The sequence below is a fragment of the Aspergillus pseudotamarii genome (genome assembly GCF_009193445.1).
Source record: "Aspergillus pseudotamarii strain CBS 117625 unplaced genomic scaffold BDV38scaffold_111, whole genome shotgun sequence".
In the NCBI taxonomy this organism is placed as follows: domain Eukaryota; kingdom Fungi; phylum Ascomycota; class Eurotiomycetes; order Eurotiales; family Aspergillaceae; genus Aspergillus; species Aspergillus pseudotamarii.
This window is the reverse complement of record NW_022475125.1, coordinates 17,316-36,372: the sequence shown is the minus strand read 5'-3', so window position 1 is coordinate 36,372 and position 19,057 is coordinate 17,316. Positions and strand designations below refer to the sequence as shown.

At 46.2% G+C, this 19,057-nt stretch overlaps 10 protein-coding genes across 10 annotated transcripts; 4 read left to right on the top strand and 6 right to left on the bottom strand.

The window, feature by feature from the left end:
• Window positions 1-907: 907 nt before the first annotated feature.
• Window positions 908-3,306, top strand: BDV38DRAFT_288713 (bifunctional aminopeptidase/epoxide hydrolase; the record flags this gene model as incomplete). The annotated part of the gene is made up of 10 exons (XM_032061088.1): window positions 908-1,231; window positions 1,291-1,375; window positions 1,457-1,679; window positions 1,737-1,854; window positions 1,911-2,030; window positions 2,091-2,216; window positions 2,295-2,308; window positions 2,361-2,589; window positions 2,638-3,125; window positions 3,180-3,306. 10 exons carry the CDS (start codon window positions 908-910, stop codon window positions 3,304-3,306), a joined length of 1,854 nt encoding a protein of 617 aa, XP_031907476.1.
• A 71-nt stretch (window positions 3,307-3,377) lies between these two features.
• Window positions 3,378-5,055, bottom strand: BDV38DRAFT_21460 (uncharacterized protein). The gene is made up of 3 exons (XM_032052682.1): window positions 4,668-5,055; window positions 4,208-4,601; window positions 3,378-4,144 (listed from the first exon to the last, which is right to left on the bottom strand). Exons 1-3 carry the CDS (start codon window positions 4,734-4,736, stop codon window positions 3,627-3,629), a joined length of 981 nt encoding a protein of 326 aa, XP_031907475.1. The 5' UTR covers window positions 4,737-5,055; the 3' UTR covers window positions 3,378-3,626.
• On the bottom strand, window positions 5,056-6,417 carry BDV38DRAFT_21452 (TIP41 family protein). The gene is made up of 3 exons (XM_032052680.1): window positions 6,040-6,417; window positions 5,591-5,981; window positions 5,056-5,489 (listed from the first exon to the last, which is right to left on the bottom strand). Exons 1-3 carry the CDS (start codon window positions 6,372-6,374, stop codon window positions 5,376-5,378), a joined length of 840 nt encoding a protein of 279 aa, XP_031907474.1. The 5' UTR covers window positions 6,375-6,417; the 3' UTR covers window positions 5,056-5,375.
• Window positions 6,418-6,564: 147 nt separating this feature from the next.
• Window positions 6,565-8,061, top strand: BDV38DRAFT_21436 (aurora family serine/threonine-protein kinase). The gene is made up of 3 exons (XM_032052676.1): window positions 6,565-6,804; window positions 6,865-7,815; window positions 7,874-8,061. The coding sequence occupies exons 1-3, from the start codon at window positions 6,709-6,711 to the stop codon at window positions 8,006-8,008; spliced, it is 1,182 nt and encodes a 393-aa protein (XP_031907473.1). The 5' UTR covers window positions 6,565-6,708; the 3' UTR covers window positions 8,009-8,061.
• Window positions 8,062-8,253: 192 nt separating this feature from the next.
• BDV38DRAFT_275964 (mitochondrial inner membrane protease ATP23) lies at window positions 8,254-9,094 on the bottom strand (the record flags this gene model as incomplete). The annotated part of the gene is made up of 3 exons (XM_032058122.1): window positions 8,254-8,481; window positions 8,532-8,791; window positions 8,866-9,094. 3 exons carry the CDS (start codon window positions 9,092-9,094, stop codon window positions 8,254-8,256), a joined length of 717 nt encoding a protein of 238 aa, XP_031907472.1.
• Window positions 9,095-9,254: 160 nt separating this feature from the next.
• On the top strand, window positions 9,255-10,978 carry BDV38DRAFT_264434 (glutamate 5-kinase). The gene is made up of 5 exons (XM_032056284.1): window positions 9,255-9,426; window positions 9,495-9,682; window positions 9,738-9,848; window positions 9,904-9,999; window positions 10,060-10,978. Exons 1-5 carry the CDS (start codon window positions 9,390-9,392, stop codon window positions 10,870-10,872), a joined length of 1,245 nt encoding a protein of 414 aa, XP_031907471.1. The 5' UTR covers window positions 9,255-9,389; the 3' UTR covers window positions 10,873-10,978.
• BDV38DRAFT_264432 (putative beta-1,6-glucan biosynthesis protein (Knh1)) lies at window positions 10,979-12,603 on the bottom strand. Its single transcript, XM_032056283.1, has 4 exons — window positions 11,999-12,603; window positions 11,822-11,922; window positions 11,375-11,756; window positions 10,979-11,324 (listed from the first exon to the last, which is right to left on the bottom strand). The coding sequence occupies exons 1-4, from the start codon at window positions 12,209-12,211 to the stop codon at window positions 11,259-11,261; spliced, it is 762 nt and encodes a 253-aa protein (XP_031907470.1). The 5' UTR covers window positions 12,212-12,603; the 3' UTR covers window positions 10,979-11,258.
• A 170-nt stretch (window positions 12,604-12,773) lies between these two features.
• On the top strand, window positions 12,774-14,160 carry BDV38DRAFT_264429 (signal recognition particle receptor subunit beta). The gene is made up of 2 exons (XM_032056282.1): window positions 12,774-13,135; window positions 13,234-14,160. Exons 1-2 carry the CDS (start codon window positions 12,923-12,925, stop codon window positions 13,981-13,983), a joined length of 963 nt encoding a protein of 320 aa, XP_031907469.1. The 5' UTR covers window positions 12,774-12,922; the 3' UTR covers window positions 13,984-14,160.
• On the bottom strand, window positions 14,082-15,531 carry BDV38DRAFT_21346 (putative short chain dehydrogenase/reductase). Its single transcript, XM_032052659.1, has 2 exons — window positions 14,332-15,531; window positions 14,082-14,227 (listed from the first exon to the last, which is right to left on the bottom strand). Exons 1-2 carry the CDS (start codon window positions 15,073-15,075, stop codon window positions 14,180-14,182), a joined length of 792 nt encoding a protein of 263 aa, XP_031907468.1. The 5' UTR covers window positions 15,076-15,531; the 3' UTR covers window positions 14,082-14,179.
• On the bottom strand, window positions 15,532-17,932 carry BDV38DRAFT_21372 (cystathionine beta-synthase CYS4). The gene is made up of 4 exons (XM_032052665.1): window positions 17,497-17,932; window positions 17,400-17,434; window positions 16,660-17,348; window positions 15,532-16,605 (listed from the first exon to the last, which is right to left on the bottom strand). The coding sequence occupies exons 1-4, from the start codon at window positions 17,754-17,756 to the stop codon at window positions 15,988-15,990; spliced, it is 1,602 nt and encodes a 533-aa protein (XP_031907467.1). The 5' UTR covers window positions 17,757-17,932; the 3' UTR covers window positions 15,532-15,987.
• Window positions 17,933-19,057: the final 1,125 nt, after the last annotated feature.

Below are 19,057 nucleotides of genomic sequence, written 5' to 3'. Positions count from 1 at the left end.
ATGCTTCTGTTAATGATTAAAACTATAAGAGGTTGATTGGAAGAGATAACTCGATAATATTGTACATGAAGATCGACGCGTCAATTAATATACAAGGTTCAAACAATGTAACGTGTTGTAAAAAAGCGGAAGGACTTCACCTGGTTGTACAGTATTAGTACATATGCCAGTAATAATACCATAACTGGTCCTTGTACCTATTTTGCAGGTCAATAGATTAAGTGAAATAATCGAACGCCATGAAAGAAGAGAAGAAGAAGAAGAAGAAGAAGAAGAAGAAGAAGCGAATGAAGAGAAGAGAAGAGAAGGAAAGGAAACCAGTAGAATACATTGGATATCTTTTACCATGAGTTCGAGTGCTAGCAGACATCTAAGTTGTTTTCCAATTTTCAAATTGTCAACAAGCCATCATGGTATGGTAATTACTAAGCAGAGCTATACTAAGGTAGTGGTAATAGTAGTAGTACTGGTACCTAGTTAGCATATATATATCTTAAGCTTCTTGAGAAAAACATCCCTTCTATGTATAGGCACCTAACTGTACGTAAGTATGTAGCCAAGGACGTACGTTATGTACATACATACATATATGCATGTGCATACACACACACACACCTACTGTGTATAATCCACCAGAGGTATGTTTATGTAATGGCAATAGATGTTCCCCACGCTACTCCGTACTAAAGAATCCTTGCCCATGACCTGAAATTAAATCGGTGTCGCCCATTAATTTCAATTATCACGCACTCAGAAATTCGGGGAAGGGCTTATGATCCGTATTCCTTTATCTCAGCACTGGAAACCTAGGCTCCCTCGAGGTTCTGTTATTTACAGCTGCTATCTCATACCGTTCTCTGAAGGTACCATACGAATCCCCTGGATCGCCCAGGCTTCGAGACGTAGCATGGCAACTGTTATTCACCCACCCCGGGATCCCAACACCCTGAGCAACTATAATAATTGGGTATCTACCCATATAACCGCAAATTTCGATATCTTATTTGAACAGAAGAAGCTTGTTGGGAATGTTGTTCATAAGCTCAGGTCCATCACCGATGCAAGATCTACGGAAATCATCTTGGATACGAACCACGTGGATATCGGTGATGTGAGAGTCGACGGCCAAGCTTCTCACTGGGAGCTCCTTCCCCCACTGGAGCCATATGGTGCTGCATTGAAGATTAAGCTTGACCAGGCCGTGGGGTTGAACGATATGGTCGAGGTTGATGTAAATTGTCCACCAGCTTGCGTATTGTCTTCCATGTGAATCTAACTTGGAGCATCTAGATCTCGGTTAAGACGACCGAAAAGTGCACTGCCCTTCAGTGGCTGACTCCAGCCCAAACTTCTAATAGGAAACACCCATATATGTGTAAGCTAGCCTTTGCTGTCCTGAAATCAGGAGAAAGCTCAATGAACTTCCTGGTGTTTCTAATTTGTTACCCTCATATAGTTTCTCAATGCCAGGCTATCCATGCACGGTCAATTTTCCCGTGTCAGGATACACCAGATGTCAAGTCTACTATTGACTTCAATATTACTTCACCTCTCCCTGTGGTTGCCAGTGGATTACCGGTTCGAGACATCATAGAAAAAGCCCAACCAGGCAGTAAAACTCTGTACCAGTTTCACCAGAAACTGCCTATCCCAAGTTATCTGTTCGCGTTAGCTAGTGGGTATGGAGATTCAAAATACCTATTTGCTTGGTTTATAAACTAACTACCCAATAACAGTGATATCTCGGAAGCTGCAATTGGGCCCCGGAGTGTTGTTGCAACTAGCCCTGACAAACTTAGTGAATGCCAGTGGGAGCTTGAAGCGGATACTGAAAACTTCATAAATGCAATTGAGGTTCGCCAGGCTTTAAGATATAAGGATATTATTTTCAGACCCTGACCTAAATGCAGAAAATCGTCTATCCTTATGCTTGGGGCGAGTATAATGTCCTGATTCTTCCCCCTAGCTTTCCATATGGAGGCATGGAAAACCCAATTTTCACCTTCGCAACTCCCAGCATTATCTCAAAGGTATTTACCGGAGTATACCAGAGTGTCAACTGTCGGTGATTTCCTAACACGAGTTACCAGGATCGGGAAAATGTCGATGTTATTGCTCACGAACTCGCTCATAGCTGGAGTGGTAATCTTGTCACCAATGCTTCATGGGAACACTTCTGGTTGAACGAAGGCTGGACTACTTACCTTGAGAGACGTGTCAGTTTGTTTGCCCCTCAAGCCTTGTCAATCCACTTGATACTACTGACAAATATACACATACTGACCATGTAAAAGATCCTAGCTGCGGTGTGAGTTCAAACGTTGGCGTCTTACGGATTAAATTGCTGATTTGGCCTGCAGACATGGTGAGGCCTATCGACATTTCTCAGCCATCATTGGTTGGAAATCTCTTGCGGATTCTGTGGAGCATTTTGGACATGACCATCCGTTTACTAAGTTAGTCACTGACCTTAAAGGGAAGGACCCTGATGATGCATTCTCAAGTATTCCGTACGAAAAGGGATTCAATTTCTTATTTCACTTGGAAAATCTGTTGGGGAAGGAAAAGTTTGACCGATTCATACCTCATGTAGGTCCCCATTCCTCTCTAGAACGGCAGCTTGCTAAAAGCTGCTAGTATTTTACGAAGTTCAAAGGAAAGTCTCTCGATTCGTATGAGTTTAAGGCAACCATGCTCGAATTTTTCCAGCATGATCTGGAATCCTCCAACCTCTTGAAAAATGTGGATTGGGATGCGTGGTTCTATGCTCCTGGCTTGCCCCCGAAGCCACAATTCGACACATCCCTCGTTGATGTCGTTTACGAGCTATCTAGCAAATGGAAGTCCCTTCCTGACTCATCCTTTCAACCTCGGACAAGCGATATTGAGGGGCTGACAGCAAACCAAATCGTGGTCCTCTTGGAACAAATTCTTCTGTTCGAGCGGCCGCTTACCCCTGACCTTTCGAGGATTCTGGGTGAAGTCTACGGTCTCGCCAAGAGTGAGAACATTGAAGTCGCCAATCTCTATTTTCAAGTAGGGCTAAGGGCCGGCGACGAGACCGTATACAAACCGACGGCAAGACTATTAGGCAAAATCGGTAGGATGAAATTTGTACGACCTCTGTAAGTATAGCTTGTCTACCACGAATGATTCCCCAAGCTAACCCCATCATGTAGATACCGAAACCTACAAAAGGTTAATCGCCCTCTTGCCATCGAGACATTTGAGAAGAATAAAGATTTCTATCATCCCATCTGTCGCGCGATGGTTGAGAAAGATCTCTTCGGAAAGAGGGAAGAGTAGGTTCAGATCATAACTTAGAAGTAGCCTCTGCTTGATCGTCTGTGCTCCAGTCTACCATGATTGTCATCCCAACAGTTATGCTTGGGTTTGGATTGAGAAGATTCTATTATTGCCCAAGGTGTGTGGTAGCCGCTCTGATGCAGTATAACATAGTCAAAAGCATCACAGCATCTACTTGTATTAGCATGTATTCACCATTTCTATACAATATGCATAGACGCATTATGAAACAGTGTACTATTGCGGACAGTAAAGTTGAATTAGAACAACAGAAGAGAAGCGGGCGAACAAAAGTCTTTACAAACAAGGTCTTCAGCCAATTATCGCTTGCCTTGGACTAATTTCTTATCGAATTCGGAGTATCCGAAAATGCTGGGTTTATCGCCAGTTTGCTGGCATAGTTGGAAGATGAGATCCGCCTCGCTCACCTGAGAAAGCTCTGAAGTTACTCGCCGCATATATGCGACGACCCGAGCTATTTTCGTCCAGTCCAGCTCCTTCCCATCTGGTCCGGTATGGCTTGCTTTCCATAAATTTCTCCAGATAGCGGCACCTAGCACGGCGTCTCCTTTAACAAGGCCCTCATCATAGGCCGCAAGAACACCTCTCCACTGGATGAAGAGGTCCTTGAGAAACTTGTTCCGGATTGTACGACTAGTGAACCCATGTAGGACGTCCATGCGATGCTCAGCATTATGCGAGAAATGGTCAATCAGATGTCGGGAATACGTTTGAAAGCTCTCGTACGACGGTAAGACTCGCAAGCGGACAGTCAGAAGGTACATGTGCAAAAATGTAATCTGAGACCAAGTTGAGAAGGTAGGCATGAGGCCAAGGTCTGTTATTAACCACACGCATTAGTTTTTACTAGCCAAGGTCAGTCAATATTGCGGAAACAAACCTTCATACCACCATCCTTCCCCAACCCCGAGATCTTCACCGGCTTCAGTTTTAGGGACTTGTGCCCCCTTTTGAGATGCCTGTGGTATACTGTAATCCGCCTGGCTAGAGCAGACCTCGAAAAGCTTTTGTGTCATTCCATACGCCACATATGTCTCAGCAGTGGTCCCCGGACGGGGCATGATCACTCGAGATAATTGCGAAGAAGCCCGGCGAATCTGAAAACAAGGACAGGGGGATGCAGCAACTGTCCGCGGGTGACGTTGAGCATAGCGACAGTTTGTGAGGGTCGTGGGAACGGGAACCACTGAGTGGGGAGCGGAATCCCGGTAGGGAGCAGTAGATGTTGTGCATATAGTACGTTGCGACGAGATAGACGATCTAATTGCGGCTACCTGGGAATTTTTAGCTTGTCTGCACGATGACTTCCCGTTCTTTTTTGGGGGGGGGATAGATAGTACTGGAAGCTTTGAGCACCGGGGATAGCAAAGATACCGCAGTCTTGCAGTGTACATATTTTTGGGAGGCATATCTAATAAAGAAAGGCTCAGCGACCAACTGTTACCGACTGATGCGTAGTCGCAGATATGGGCCTGCGGAACGTTCTGCCAATCCCCTGTACAAATGATAACGAAGCTGTGTTTGCATTGTTTGCTGCCAGGTGTAACGGCAACACAGCTCTTCCTGAGTGGATACTGCCCTATTTTACTTGGGCTAGCTAGTATTATACTAGTACCTAGATAATAAATGGTCGAGTCCAACTACACTGGACATGGATCACATTACCGTAGAAAGACGCTATCCATCACCTGATCATAGACATGACAAATGAAATTGTCGGATCTGAGGAAGCTTGAACCGCATGCCTTCATGAAAAGGACCACCAGGGTGCTGACGCCAACCAAAGCAAGCGCACTACCTAATTGCCCAACTCCGATACCAGCGAGTCTGACAATTGATATGTGGTGTTGACAGTCACAGTCTCCTGTAATAAAGGGCTTGCATGGTAAGAGCCGTTGTACAGCAAGACAGCGATGGCCGAGATAGTCAAAAAGCGTTAGGATCATAGTCCCTTTCGCTCTTGTTACGTCCTCTCCAGCGCACCCGATGTGAAAGTGTGCAAGGTCGAGCACATTTAGGATTTTACTGCCATCTTATGGTTGCCTTTTCTAATCTTCTAGAGTGACCCGTTCTAAACGCTTTTCGCGAAGAGGAAGAATCTCCGAAAGCCTATTAGGATCACGCATAACGGCAGGAACATCATCTCTCGTTGCCGCTAGAGTCTGTAAAGCAGTTGTTAGCCTCCTCGGTTTGATAAAGTGTAGCCTCTACCCATCCACTTTGTTCTTGGGAAAAATATATTCCATTGGCGGGAAAGAAATACCTGTCGAACAGTCTCGTAATCTAATTCTTTAGACTGGAACTCTCTGATCACCTCCAAGGTCTCAAAGTCGATATAAATCCTCGTGTCTCTAAGCCGAAATAGAACATTATCGAGTCGTAGGAAGAATCTCGATAATAAAAGCAGCCTGGCTGGCATAACGCGAATTTTGCAGGATAGCATAGTGATGCCGTTATCAGCGAGTTCGTCTTCGTATAATATGACTTCATCGAAAAAGAGTATGGGATCCGGCCGTTTTAATAATTCTAAGGGTATGGATTTTGTCGTTGGTTTAAATGACCGACCATCAGCTTGAACGGTGCCCGTATAGTCTGTGGTGTAGGACCAGTCAAAGGGCTTCACAACCTCCTTGATGCCTTCATGTGTCTTTTCTCTGCTTACTCGTCAATAACTTATCGCTAAGGGGCCCTCACGCAAAAGATCCTCGGTACCTGCTTCTCTGCCATTCCTTTGAGTAAGCGACTTTGAGCATCGATGCGCCAGTTTTGTCCACCCGATCCAAGGCGTCAAACGCGTTGAAAGTTATCCCCCAGCGGCTTTTCTCATGTTGAATCGAGACAAAGTTGTCACCGAAGATCATTTCTGGCGGCGCGATTCCTAATCTTTTGGTCATGTCCTCAATCGGGTCAGCTTTTAGTATCGGCCGCTTTTCTGTAGTGATCTTGAAGCCTTGCACGGAAATGGTGTTAGGTTTTCCAGTAGCGTGGGACACCGCAGCAGGATTCCCCATGGCGAATGCAGGCATGCGGGAGCTCCCAGAAGACATGTTGAATATTGCAAATGAATAGATAGCGGGAACTTGGCTCCAGGGATCCTTATCGACCATTTGCGGAGGATTGATCAACCCCGCGGTGTCGGAGAAAGAGGTAGTCCGAGGCGTTGCTGTGGTGACGTTCTAAGGAGCGTGATGTGATCAACAGAAAAGCCAAGACACTTGATTTAATTTGCTTCAACGTCCTTGTCAACAGCAGCAGCACCAAGTAGACTAGATAATGTCTATGTAAGCTACACAAGTGCTACAAAGCTGCCTTGTTTTTCTATACTTTCCTTATTACCTCCCCATAGACAACGAGCCCCTGACGCTTCGCGACATCTTAGCCATGGCCACCAAGACTTTGGAAAGCCGCTTTGAACATCTTTCGGTCAAGGACGAGAATGTATCAAACAATAGCTGTAGCACCTATGCGAAGAGTAAGGTAAGTACTGCCACTTCGCCGCACAGCGCATAAAGCGTTCACTTACTCATTGGGAATCAGAGCTCTCTGTCAACAGCTGTCTCCCTTTCTGGACTTGGGACCGCGGCACCATTAAGCAATAGCGCCAATCGGTCGAATCTGCTCAAGCTGGCTCTGCAGAATACCAACGACAGCAAGGTCAATTCGATAAATGCTAGTTCATCCCCTGCCAAGGGTGCACTATCGCATCGCAATGTAGATGAGAACGGAGACCAGCGCCACCAAACATCGCTTTATGACCAACCAGCACCGAAGAAGCTACATCTGGGGATGTTTGAAATAGGAAAGCCCTTGGGCAAGGGTAAATTTGGCCGCGTTTATCTAGCCAAAGAACGATCTTCCGGTTTTGTGTGCGCTCTTAAGGTCTTACACAAGTCTGAATTGCAACAGGGTGGGGTGCAAAAGCAGGTCCGAAGGGAGATTGAAATCCAGAGTAACTTACGCCACCCGAATGTTTTAAGACTCTATGGTCACTTCCAAGACAGCAAGCGAATTTTCCTGATCCTTGAATTTGCCGGCCGAGGAGAGCTGTATAAACACCTGAGAAAAGAACATCGATTTCCGGAGTGGAAGGCTGCTCAGTATATTGCCCAGATGGCCGCTGCCCTGAAATACCTGCATAAGAAACATGTCATGCACCGTGATATAAAGCCGGAGAATATTCTCGTCGGAATCCACGGTGAAATCAAGATTAGTGATTTTGGGTGGAGTGTCCATGCGCCCAACAACAGGAGACAGACAATGTGTGGAACGCTTGATTATCTACCACCTGAGATGCTCAAGCCAGGCTCACAGGACAACTACTATAGTGAAAAAGTTGATTTGTGGAGCTTAGGTGTACTGACTTACGAATTTCTGGTCGGAGAGGCTCCTTTCGAGGACACCCCTGTCATGACACAAAGACGGATTGCACGAGCGGACATGACAGTTCCTTCCTTTGTGAGCCCCGAGGCCAAGGACTTAATCAAAAGAGTACGTTCCAACCTCTGGAAGGCAACTGAATGCTACCTCACACGCTTACTCCTCATAGTTACTTGTTCTTGACCCTGAGAAGCGTATTTCGCTAGACGAAATCCAAAAACACCCTTGGATACTCAAGCACTGTCTTAAAGACGACCAAGTTACGAAAAGAAGTTCTGGTTCTTCAAAGGATGGTAAAGCATGAAGCGTTTTCTATGCATTTCAACGGGGTTTTGGAGTTCAGCGAAATTTTTTTAGGCTCTCAACGGAGTCGGCTTTGAGTTGACAGAGTTACTTGTGCTCATTTGCTTTTATGAGGGAGTGTGGGGTATGGTGTTAGTTGTTATTTTCGCTCCGGTTACATCGAACATAATATACATGGAATTTTCGAATAGAGAAATGGAGTAAGTAAACACGTATGAGGGTAGGCTAGAGAGAGAGACCATGGTGTCATCGGTAGATTTCATCGAACGGCCGAGTGTCTCTGAAGCAGCTATCCCACACTTCGTTTACAACCCTCTCGGCGTGAGCTTCATCCTTGCATGCAGGCCTTGCCCGTACCGACAAGATCGCTCTTCTTTTGACACATTCTTGATGCTGTTGTGTGAATCGCCATTGACCTCGTCGAAAGAACTCCCGCGCCCATCTGCATTCTCCACTGAGTGAACTGGCCCGTATCTGAGCTATAGTCAGCAAAATCCCTGTCAAGGACTCCCGGTTTTTGGTACCTCAGTACACGCCGCATGCCTCAAGTTATCTGCCCAGTTAACTTTAAATCTCAAGTGATCATAAGCATGGACCATTTCGTGAGCCATTGTGTCCTCGAGATGTCCTTGGTCTTTCATCTCATTTGCGCAAAGCAGGATCCCAAAGTCCGGGTCAAAGCCTCCCGCTTTCCTGTTCGTACACCGACGGCAATAGATATTGTGGCTAGAGAGGTTGCCTCCGAGTTGTCGAATGTTGTCGCTCAGATAACGGATTACAGGGCCTAAAGCGCGAATATCTTAGTGTCTGTCTATCCGGGCTTCTAGAAGCCGCTCGAAATGGGATATAGATACTCACTCCATTGAAGAAGGTAATCACGCTGATCCTCACAGCGCTTGCAATCTGCGGCTTCATTTCGAATGTCCCTTGCGACACGAAACTGTTCGATACCTTCATCTGACATTTTGCCCGTCAAGATTGCAAAGATATTGCGCCATTGTGTCCATGTGTCATCCCCTGGTTGAAACCCGGTATTATGAGCACTTAGCGGAGGTTCCGAGGTACTAGACGGTTGTGACTCTGACATCTTGGAGGAAGCAAGCATTGAGTCCAATAGTCTCACTATGTCTCACCATGCTGAAGCCCAGCATGCGGAAGAGAGTTTCGCCGACGCTCTCCGCACAAACTGGCGGTAACAATTGGCAATATATATATCAAAAGCATGAATGACTCCGACCCCGGAACTTGCTTGATATGCACAAGACGGGACTTTCAGGAGAGAAAGGTGCTTAAAACCTGGAGGCAACATCTGATTTGGATATAGTGTACGAGAGGCGCTCTTGCATGTTAAGCATTGGCTGTATTAGGGGGCCCAAGCTACCATGGCCTGTCGACGTCTCACAATCGTTATCAAATTAGGTGCGGGGATCAGTCCGGCTTGACAATACACATGTTTCAAAGAATATCAACTCATCCTTTTCCAACAGGGACTAGTTCCATAGTAGATGAAAGAACCCATGAGCCGATACTTTCGATTCTCACTCTGATAGTTGAAGCCGCAGCCAAACTTCGTCGGGATGGCCATAATGTCGTTCTTGTTTCCTCGGGGGCTGTTGGTGTGGGGTTGCGGAGGATGGATGTGGAAGAAAGACCCAAGAATTTGCCTCGCATTCAGGTATGGACGATTACATGGGCCTTCAGTCATGACATTCACTCATACTATTTACCAGGCACTCGCGGCTGTTGGACAATGCAGACTCATGAGCCTCTGGGATGGTTTATTTTCGCACCTTCGTTTACCAGTGGCTCAGATTCTGTTGACTAGGAACGACATAGCAGATGTAAGGCCTAAGTGTTTATAAATGATATGGTAAGCAACATCTAACTTATACCAAGAGAACGCAATATGTCAACGCCCAAAATACCTTCTCACAGCTTTTTGATATGGGCGTGATCCCTATTGTTAATGAAAACGATACTATAGCCGTTTCGGTAAGACCTTAGCCCAGTATTATATTGGTTTAATGGAACCTAATCACAAGTCTTGTCTAGGAAATCAAATTTGGTGATAACGATACATTGTCGGCTATAACAGCCGCCATGGTCAAGGCCGACTACCTTTTTCTGATGACAGATGTTGACTGCCTTTATACTGCTAATCCACGCCACAACCTAAATGCAAAACCCATTGAAGTTGTCTCAGACATATCCTCATTGGAAGCCGATGTGTCCTCAGCTGGATCCTCCCTTGGGACTGGGGGTATGAGTACCAAAATCGTCGCTGCAAAATTAGGAACTAGCGCTGGCGTAACGACGATTATCACCAAGAGCTCGAAACCTGGAAACGTTCATGAGATTGTAAAATATCTCCAGCAGGTTAAGCAAAAAGAACATACATCCACAACACTGAATGACACAGTCACTGAAGTACCCCCACTGCATACACGCTTCCTTCCTTCTGACCATCCGGTTCAATCCAGGACATTCTGGCTGCTCCACGGTCTGAAGCCCCATGGGACCATATTCATTGACCACGGTGCATACAGTGCCCTCCAGAAGAAAGCCAGTCTCCTACCAGCGGGCGTTATCGGTGTGGATGGTCATTTTGCGCAACAGGAGGCAGTACGTCTGGTTGTAGTACAGAGACTCTCCCCTGATTCATTGAATGGCGATTTTCTCCATCACGGCCAGGAACCCAAAGAGGTTGGGCGTGCACTGGTCAACTACGGCAGCCTCGAAATCGAGCGCATAAAAGGGCACAGGAGTACTCAGATCCAGACTTTGCTTGGATACGCAGATAGTGAATATGTCGCTCTTCGAGAAAATATCTCCTTCTTTCAACAGGACGATTCTCCATTGCGGTAGCCAACCGTTGGTTTAGGTAAATGAAATAAATGCTTTGCCTAGCTTTCATACTACGTCTTACTCTGCATGTTGTGCCATGAAGAGCGACTTTGCTATCCTAGGACAATATTATGATACCTAAATTTCTTTCAATATTTATGCTTACAACAACGCTGCATGTAGATGAGCACCGAGCTTCCATGAGCACTGCAGTTCTCAGATATCATAGAAAAACCGTGTTCAATCAACTCAAACCCAAACAATTAAATACAAGCCAGGCAGCTGTCTGAACGCCACAGGGAAGCCGACCAAACCCAAATGCAAAATCACATGAAAACTTAAACAGTCGATAACCCAGTCACGCCCTTAATAGCCTGGCCTTGTGACTCCAAATGTACTGCTGATGTTCAGTCCTTCCACCTTTCCAAAAATCTCTTCATGTTCTTATCGTGAGGATGTGGTGCAGGGGATGCCTATACAGCTGGTCAGTTACTGGAACGTCGACCTAAGTTGCGATACATACAGTATTCTCGATACTGGAAACAGAGTACGTTAAAGAAGCCGACACAGTAGTCTGAATTGTAGGTGCAGAAAGGTATGCAGTAGCAATCTCGTATGCACTGGTCGGAAATTGGGGAGTTGGCGACTTATCCGCTGGAATTGTTGACCCAGGCTTTTTAGCCATAGGTGCATATCTTGTAGGCCCGGTCTGCAATTGGTATGGGATTGTATATGCCCCAGCAGCTTGCCTTTTCCGCAGTTCCTGTTGCCCACGGCCTTCGCTAAGCAAGCCAATGCCATCCTCCAGATTCGATGAGAAAGTGCCAGCCATGTCTGTGAGCGTGAAACGATCGGAGAAATTGGTTACATGGGCGTCGGGACCAGATGCAACCATTTTCAGGAAGCTGCAAACAAAAGCCATTGTTAACAAAATGAGCTGGCGAGTTCCGGGGGTAGGCCTTGTTCTTACTATGCGTTTGGTTCGTTGCCGCCAACTGCTGGATCAATCTTGAAAGAAACCGAGTTGCCGCGGGAAAAGACACCGTCTTTAATAAGGATAGCCAGGTTCTCCTGCAACAGTCCCTCGTGGTCAGTGAAAGGTTCACTAGCTTATAGAGACGAGGTTTCGGCTGTTGAACAAACTCACCTGGGACCCCAATGTGTCTCCGCCAGCACAAAGATAAAGGTCGTACTGTACAAGTTCGGAAATGCGAGGAGACTCGCCAGAGTCCTTCCAATGTGCTGTTACTACATCTCCGGCCTTTATTATTGTGCCACGCGCTGGCGCTGTGAACTCGACATCTGCCAGCGCTGTCGAGAATAGAGGGAGGACCACAGGTAACGAGCGTATGAGTCTCATACTGGATACGGACTCCAAATCATTCGACTGTAGCGGTTGAGCGATAGGGAACCATCAAAGGAGCGGCGAAGGAAGGACTGGTAGAAAGAAAGAAAGAAAGAAGGAACGCCCGCTCTTGGTCTCGCGTACTATGATTACCATCAGATCACCAACCCTACCGCCATCCCTGCGAACCGGAGGTATGTGAGATTGGCGAGGTTGGATTGATTGAGTTTCAATGCTCAAGCGGGAGACCTCGTAATGTAATATACATACATGAACTTATATGTATGTGTGTGTGTATATGTGTATATATATTACAGTATCGTACATACGATGATGGTATTATGTAAGTACCCCGTATGTCCTCCGTACTATACTGTACTATACAGACGGTAAACCTGGAATTTAGACACTTACTAGGCGTTTCCATGTGTTTAAGAAGAATCGGGCACAACCATAATATGTACTTATGCAGGCACTGGTAAATTCACTCCAATGGCGGTGGCCTGATGTACGGAATAATGTCTGCAGCAGCCGGGAAACAATTTGACGATCTAGCTTATGTAGTTAAATTATTATTAGCTAACCTGCGGAAAATAACATTAATTTATTACTTTTACTACTACTAATCCACCATTCTAGCTTGGCTCTCTACTACCTGGCTATTCCTCACCCGTCTTGTTGGAGGCACTCCTCAGGTCATTCCCATCATCCATCTTATCCGCCGAGATGGAGAGTCACGCAGATTGGAGATCAATCGGCGGCATTGCTACTGGTCTGCTCGATGGAAATCCTATCGCTATCGCTATTACCGCATTTGTTGCATTCGGTCTGCCAATATTACTGCATCTGATTTTCTATCAAACCGTTGCCTCCCCGCCATCTAGCAACTTCTTACTGCTTGGACCCAGCGGAGCAGGCAAAACTGCTCTCTTGTCCCTGGTAAGCCTATTCAGCTTAATTGCCACGTCCACAAATCTATCAAAAGACCTATGGGTGGTGAAGACGGATGCTGATACGTTATCCTGTGACTTTGATAGCTTGAAGCGAAATCGTTGCCTCTTGCGAAGAAGCAGACTCAGCTCACGCATACTTCTCAAACCTCAATTCTAACAACTGTCAGCCTTCCCGCCTCCGTCCCTACTGCCTCAAATCGCTACCGGTCGGTCAATGATCCATCCTTGAAGGACGCATCCAGAAACCCTGTCAAATACCGTGTGAGAGATACACCTGGCCATGGCAAACTACGGGGACCTCACGGTATATCGCAACTTTCCTCCATGTCAGACTCGAAAGACTCGAAATCCAAATTACGTGGGGTCATCTTTACTGTTGACACCGCCGCTCTTTCTGATGTTGAAGTGTTGCGCGATACAGCCTCATATCTCTATGACGTCCTTCTTATTCTTCAAAAACGGGCATTGAATAAAGGCAAGTCGTCTCTTAAGGTAGCCTCGGAGATCCCGATCCTTGTGGCTGCCAATAAGCAAGACCTTTTCACGGCTCTGCCACCTGGCTCTGTGCTGGAGAAGTTAGAAGCTGAAATCGATAAAATACGCAAGTCCAAGAGCAAGAGCCTCATGGATGCCAGCGTTGATACTAGTATGGGTGACGGTGATGATGATATTCTAGGTAGCAGTGATGCGCAGGATACATTCAGCTTCAAACTCTTGGAGGACGAAGTCGGCGTGAGAGTTGATGTTGTCGGCGGCGCTGTTAAGGGTGAGGAGGGGAGTGACCTTGGGTCTGGTGTCAGGAAGTGGGAAGAGTGGGTTGGCCAGTGTCTGTGACCGAAGCTGCCGCCTTTGTTACGAATTTACAATATGTTCTCGACCTGAAATGCGCGAACGGTTTCTATGCTACATAAGTAAAGAACAAACTAGGCTAGCGCACCTGGATATTAATCTTAGGATGCTGCTATAATGATTTAGAAAATTGACTTGGAAACTAATATGACATCTAACCATCGACGATACGGGTTTCGTCTTATTCTTCGGGGCCTACAGCGTCTGCCGCTTTGGCCTCTATCCAATCCTGTGGGTAGATAAGACCACAAAGTAAGTAGTGATCTATCATGTGGGAAGGAACACTGAGCGAAATAGGAAGCATTCGTAATGGGGGAGAAGGCCAGGGCTTACCCAAAGATCACGAGCAAGTTTCATATCGCTAGCAATGGCAGTTGTCTTGTACGACTTTGCGATAGGAATGAAGTACTGACCATGGGTGCTGTCTGATATTACCTTTGGACTCGCGGCTAAATAAATTGCATTTGCAGCACCATCCTCCAAGCTCTGACCAATGATTGAGAATAGGCGCCTAAGGAGGGAACCCAGGGCTTTTCCGACATACTCATCCCAAACACTCCACTGATCGGTAACGATATTACCCGGGAAAAAGGCATTAACGTAAATCTTGCTACTTGCCGGATCCTCTTCTTGCATCAACCGAAGGCTTAGCTCCCTTGCGAAGAGTATATTCCCTAGTTTCGCGCGAGCATAACGCCACACACCGTCGATATATGCTGGCTTAGGGCGAGTGGGTGAGGTAAGAAGGTCGAGGTTGAGCTCACGGCAAAATGTGTGCATAGACGAACTAGCTACCGCAATCCGCCCATTGCTAGCCTTGCCCTGGGTGATAGTACGCTTCATGAGGGGCAGCAGATTGGTTGCCAACACCTGATGGCCAACGCAATTCGAAGCAAATACCTGTTCAATACCCTGCGGCGATCGTTTATACTCGGTTGATACACCAATGGCTTTTGCGGATGTTGGAATATCAACAAATAATCTGTTATATATAGGTGGGTATACAGAGCGACGGGGTAAGTTCCGTCGATTGGGGATGGGCCAAAGGAAGAGTGGAGGGTCCAGACGTACCGGCATTGCATATTATGATATCAAGCCTGTCAGTTCTGTGCTTGAGTTCATTGGCTGCATCCCTGGTAGCCACTATATCTGTGAGGTCGCATTGAATGAACTGGACTCTCGTATCACCTTTCCCCAGGGAACCACCAGTACGACGCTGCCATTCCTCCTGCGCTCGTAGATACTTATCATGGCTTCGGGCAAGCACGTAAACCCTCTGGATTCTATGCAGAAGGAGCTGCGCAGTTATTTCTAGATCGACACCCACAACTCTGGTTAGTGGATGCGGTGAAATACTGGAAAAGCTGTTGCTTGCCCTTTCCTATGCCCGCTTGACCACCCTGGGTAAGAAACTGGTCAGCGTTAAGCGCTGTGGGTCCCCCCCAGCCCAAAAACGAGCCAAGGGGGACAAAGTGAGTTTTATTTGTGTGGACTGATTTTCACACTTACCGTTACAACAGCCACTTTGTTAGCCAAGGAGGGGGTGTCATATAGGGAGAATTGCCGATAGGTAAAAAAGCCAGACATTTTACACGGCCGAGATGGGTGGCTGTGGAAAAACGAAAGCTAAATCCACAGTAATTATACCGGGTTCGATACCCATACGTCAGACATACATAGAGTCCGTGATTTTGCCATTGAGGTCACTATTCTATCACTACCAGGATACTCTACGAATCTCTAATGTTAACGTAAGATGGTTTTGGATATGCCTGGTTGGAATAGAGTCTGGTACTAAGCATCCTATATTCGTAAGATGTTTCCCCTCTATTCGTCGCATAAATGACACCACATCGATAGAATAGACGCTATACTTGGCGTGACGAAGCAAAGAAGGAAAAAACACAGAACATAAGAAAACGTAGCATTGACAATTTCCAGTCTCGGGCTTCAAGTATACTATTATGCATAGCTCGAGGAGACACTATATTATGCCGATTCGTCCTTATGATGAAGCATCCATGTAAGTAGATCGACCTTTGTTGCAACTGCCACTGGTCTCATCACTCCTTGTTCATCCCTCTCAGTAACGACCGCTGCACTGTTCCATTCGAAGAAGCGATTCAATACGCTGAGTGGTGTGTCCATAGTGATTTCCACAAATTTCCGGTCTTTAACCGGGGGCTCCGAGCTATTCGCTTTTTCTGGCGTGGAACTGGTCAATCCCATATCTCTCGGGTCAGTGACTACCTCGGAGATTTTACTGAAGTTGAACATAACATCTGACACAGGGCTCTTCCCAGTAGCACGTCCGTGGGTGAGCCGACTCAGAACGTTCCCTAGAGTTACTAGTCCCACGAGCTTCTTGCCAGAAGGTGCAAGCACTGGCAGTTGGTCGAATCCGCGATCTCGCATCATTTCGATGGCAGTTTCACAAGGGATATTGGACTGGACGGTTGTGATGGGCTTTAACCTCAGCGACCTGACCCTTGATCCAGCGAAGTCATCATTTTGTTCATGTGGCTGCAGTGTTGAGGGCAGGTCCGCAGCTTCGACCGGGGGGGATGTCAGGAGTCCATTAGCAGCAAGCCAGTCATCGTCAGCAAACTGATATTAGTTAGCGCAATAAGTTCTCAACCAAACAGTGGTAAGTTCAATGACCTTAGTTAAATAGCTTCTGATGCTGTCAGGCAAAATGACAACAATTACATCATCCTTCCCGAAGTTGTAGTCCTTTGCCGCTTGCGCCAGAGCTGATATGGCGCTCCCACTGCTTCCTCCTACAAGGAGGCCCTCTTCAGCAATTAACCGCCGAGAGTACTGGAATGAATCTTTATCTCCAGTTTTGTACCACTGGTCCACGGCCTGCTGGTCGAGCACTTGGGGAATGAAATCATACCCAATTCCTTCGACCTTGTATGGTTCGTTTACATGGTCTTCGTTTAGTGAAGGCGGCAAAGCTAAGATGGAACCATGAGGGTCAGCTGCAATAACCTTGATATCGGGGTTATGCTTCTTCAGGCCCCGAGACAGTCCAGTGATTGTTCCACCAGTTCCTGCGCCGGCGACAATGGCCTTGATTTGGCCCTTGGTCTGTGTCCAGACTTCTTCCGCTGTACCCAATTCGTGGGCCAGCGGGTTATTTTCGTTACCATATTGGTCCAGGATATGCGCGTTCGGGAGTTCCTTCTCAAGACGCTTGGCGACACCGATGTGAGATTCCGGTGAATCGTACGCAGCTTCATTAGGAGTTCGGATGATGGTTGCATTCAACGCTTTCAGTACGGCTACCTTCTCAGCTGACATCTTCTCCGGGAGAGTAATTATGGTCTTGTATCCTGCCATAAGCCACAGAGAGAGTTAACAATCTGGCATGTATCATTCAGCAGACGATGGCCTACCCTTTACAGCGCCGACGAGCGCCAAACCAATTCCACTGATTTAGCTATTAGCAAAAGATATTATGTAGGAAACAAACAAGCTTGGTGATAGACCTACGTGTTACCGCTAGTGGGTTCGATGAGAGTATCACCAGGTTTTATGCGCCCCGATCGTTCAGCCTCTTCGATCATGCGCAGAGCAATCCTATCTTTCACACTTCCTCCGGCATTGAAGTATTCCAATTTCGCATAGACAGTTGCCTCAATCCCAAGGCTACGTGGAAGTCTATTTAAGCGTACGAGGGGCGTGTTGCCAATGTGCTGAGTGATTGATTCAAGAGCCACCGGAGGAATGGCTGGCGTTGTAATGCAAGACATTTTGGTGGGGATTTGGACAATGTCTAGCAATCGAATTCAGGCCAAAGGGAAAGGAAGAAAACAAAAAGAAGGGAAGAGAAGTAAAGGGAGGCAAAAAAGAGGAAGGAAAAAGAGGAAAAAAATTGGGGAAAGGTTCAACAAGGAGAAAGAAAAAATCTCGTAAGATGTTACACACCCCGCCCGAAGGTAACCGTTGCCGCCACATTTAAGACAGTACGTAGAAGTCGTTCTCATATGATATGCTATTGGTAGCATTGTTTCTCTACATACGTTGTTGATATAGTGTATTATAGACAAATCCATGGATGTATCTTGTGGTGTGAGTAGTACGTCGCATATATAGCAGTGGCATTTTATGTGTACGTACTAGTTGTCTTGTTTTGATCTCCTTTGCCCCTCCTAGGTAGATTTCTATCTGTCCAGTGTGACCAATCGTGATTCGTTACCAACCACATGCTTGTTTAGAAGGTTAAAATTAAGCTTGGTCCAGACCATCCTTCCTTTTATCAATCTAACTTGGTAGAATCTAGACGAATAGTTATATTATTCACACATCCATATATGTGGCAGTTTCCAATCCTTTGAATCAACCCTATGCTGCACATTATTGGATAAAGAAAGAAGACATTACACTCCTAGATGTTTGTTAAGTTGCCTACATGACATGCCACTTAGAGTTAGTATAAAATTAGAGATTGCGGATTTTCCTTGCTGCTTGAATTAGGCTCAGTACGGATCAATCTCCATCACCCGCTCCTTATTTTCTCTTTTTTTTGTTTTGTTTGGTTGTGTTTTGTTTTCTTCTCTCTCTCTCTTTTTTTTTTGGTGGGGTGGGTTAAGGTAAATTTTGGGCCTTCTGAGTTAATCAACTTTGTAAAGCCAGTACTAAGCACACAATACACTGCATACGTGGCTGTGTATCAGAAATTATGGGTGGAGTAACTGCTCCTCACCCAATGGATAGATTTGTTTGTCTCCATTTCTCCATAAGGGATTTATCCTCCACTAGGTCTGGCTCCATGACAACTCAAACTTCAAATAAGGGAACTCTCTTTGTACATGCAATCTGCTGTCTATCTCAAGTAAATTCTAAATTAAATCTGTCACTTGAGTGTCCTCAAGTACCTGAGAATCAATTATTCTCTTTCTACATCAGCATGAACGACTCCGTAATACGTGGTCGACTTAGGTATACAATTAGTTCAGCTGCAACGGGGCGGCTCAAGTGGTTACAGACCCTCTGAGAGCCACTAAATCTCATCCAGTGATTCGATAGCATGTATACGCATTGGCGTGCCAAG

Coding starts and splice junctions, on each gene's coding strand:
- BDV38DRAFT_21452 (XM_032052680.1), bottom strand. CDS start 6,374: ATGTCTTCTGGGAGCTCCCGCATGCCTGCATTCGCCATGGGGAATCCT. Junction 5,982..6,039: donor AAGGAATGGCAGAGAAGCAG/GTACCGAGGATC, acceptor ACGAGTAAGCAG/AGAAAAGACACATGAAGGCA. Junction 5,490..5,590: donor ATTACGAGACTGTTCGACAG/GTATTTCTTTCC, acceptor ACTGCTTTACAG/ACTCTAGCGGCAACGAGAGA.
- BDV38DRAFT_264432 (XM_032056283.1), bottom strand. CDS start 12,211: ATGAGACTCATACGCTCGTTACCTGTGGTCCTCCCTCTATTCTCGACA. Junction 11,923..11,998: donor GAGACACATTGGGGTCCCAG/GTGAGTTTGTTC, acceptor GGACTGTTGCAG/GAGAACCTGGCTATCCTTAT. Junction 11,325..11,374: donor TTTCCAGTATCGAGAATACT/GTATGTATCGCA, acceptor CCAGCTGTATAG/GCATCCCCTGCACCACATCC.
- BDV38DRAFT_21346 (XM_032052659.1), bottom strand. CDS start 15,075: ATGCCGGTACGTCTGGACCCTCCACTCTTCCTTTGGCCCATCCCCAAT. Junction 14,228..14,331: donor AACTTGCTCGTGATCTTTGG/GTAAGCCCTGGC, acceptor ATCTACCCACAG/GATTGGATAGAGGCCAAAGC.
- BDV38DRAFT_21460 (XM_032052682.1), bottom strand. CDS start 4,736: ATGCCTCCCAAAAATATGTACACTGCAAGACTGCGGTATCTTTGCTAT. Junction 4,602..4,667: donor CCCGGTGCTCAAAGCTTCCA/GTACTATCTATC, acceptor AAAAATTCCCAG/GTAGCCGCAATTAGATCGTC. Junction 4,145..4,207: donor GGAAGGATGGTGGTATGAAG/GTTTGTTTCCGC, acceptor GGTTAATAACAG/ACCTTGGCCTCATGCCTACC.
- BDV38DRAFT_21372 (XM_032052665.1), bottom strand. CDS start 17,756: ATGTCTTGCATTACAACGCCAGCCATTCCTCCGGTGGCTCTTGAATCA. Junction 17,349..17,399: donor GCTCGTCGGCGCTGTAAAGG/GTAGGCCATCGT, acceptor AACTCTCTCTGT/GGCTTATGGCAGGATACAAG. Junction 16,606..16,659: donor TCAGAAGCTATTTAACTAAG/GTCATTGAACTT, acceptor AACTAATATCAG/TTTGCTGACGATGACTGGCT.
- BDV38DRAFT_264429 (XM_032056282.1), top strand. CDS start 12,923: ATGGAGAGTCACGCAGATTGGAGATCAATCGGCGGCATTGCTACTGGT. Junction 13,136..13,233: donor AAACTGCTCTCTTGTCCCTG/GTAAGCCTATTC, acceptor TGACTTTGATAG/CTTGAAGCGAAATCGTTGCC.
- BDV38DRAFT_264434 (XM_032056284.1), top strand. CDS start 9,390: ATGGCCTGTCGACGTCTCACAATCGTTATCAAATTAG. Junction 9,427..9,494: donor CACAATCGTTATCAAATTAG/GTGCGGGGATCA, acceptor CTTTTCCAACAG/GGACTAGTTCCATAGTAGAT. Junction 10,000..10,059: donor ACGATACTATAGCCGTTTCG/GTAAGACCTTAG, acceptor AGTCTTGTCTAG/GAAATCAAATTTGGTGATAA.
- BDV38DRAFT_21436 (XM_032052676.1), top strand. CDS start 6,709: ATGGCCACCAAGACTTTGGAAAGCCGCTTTGAACATCTTTCGGTCAAG. Junction 6,805..6,864: donor GCACCTATGCGAAGAGTAAG/GTAAGTACTGCC, acceptor ATTGGGAATCAG/AGCTCTCTGTCAACAGCTGT. Junction 7,816..7,873: donor CCAAGGACTTAATCAAAAGA/GTACGTTCCAAC, acceptor TACTCCTCATAG/TTACTTGTTCTTGACCCTGA.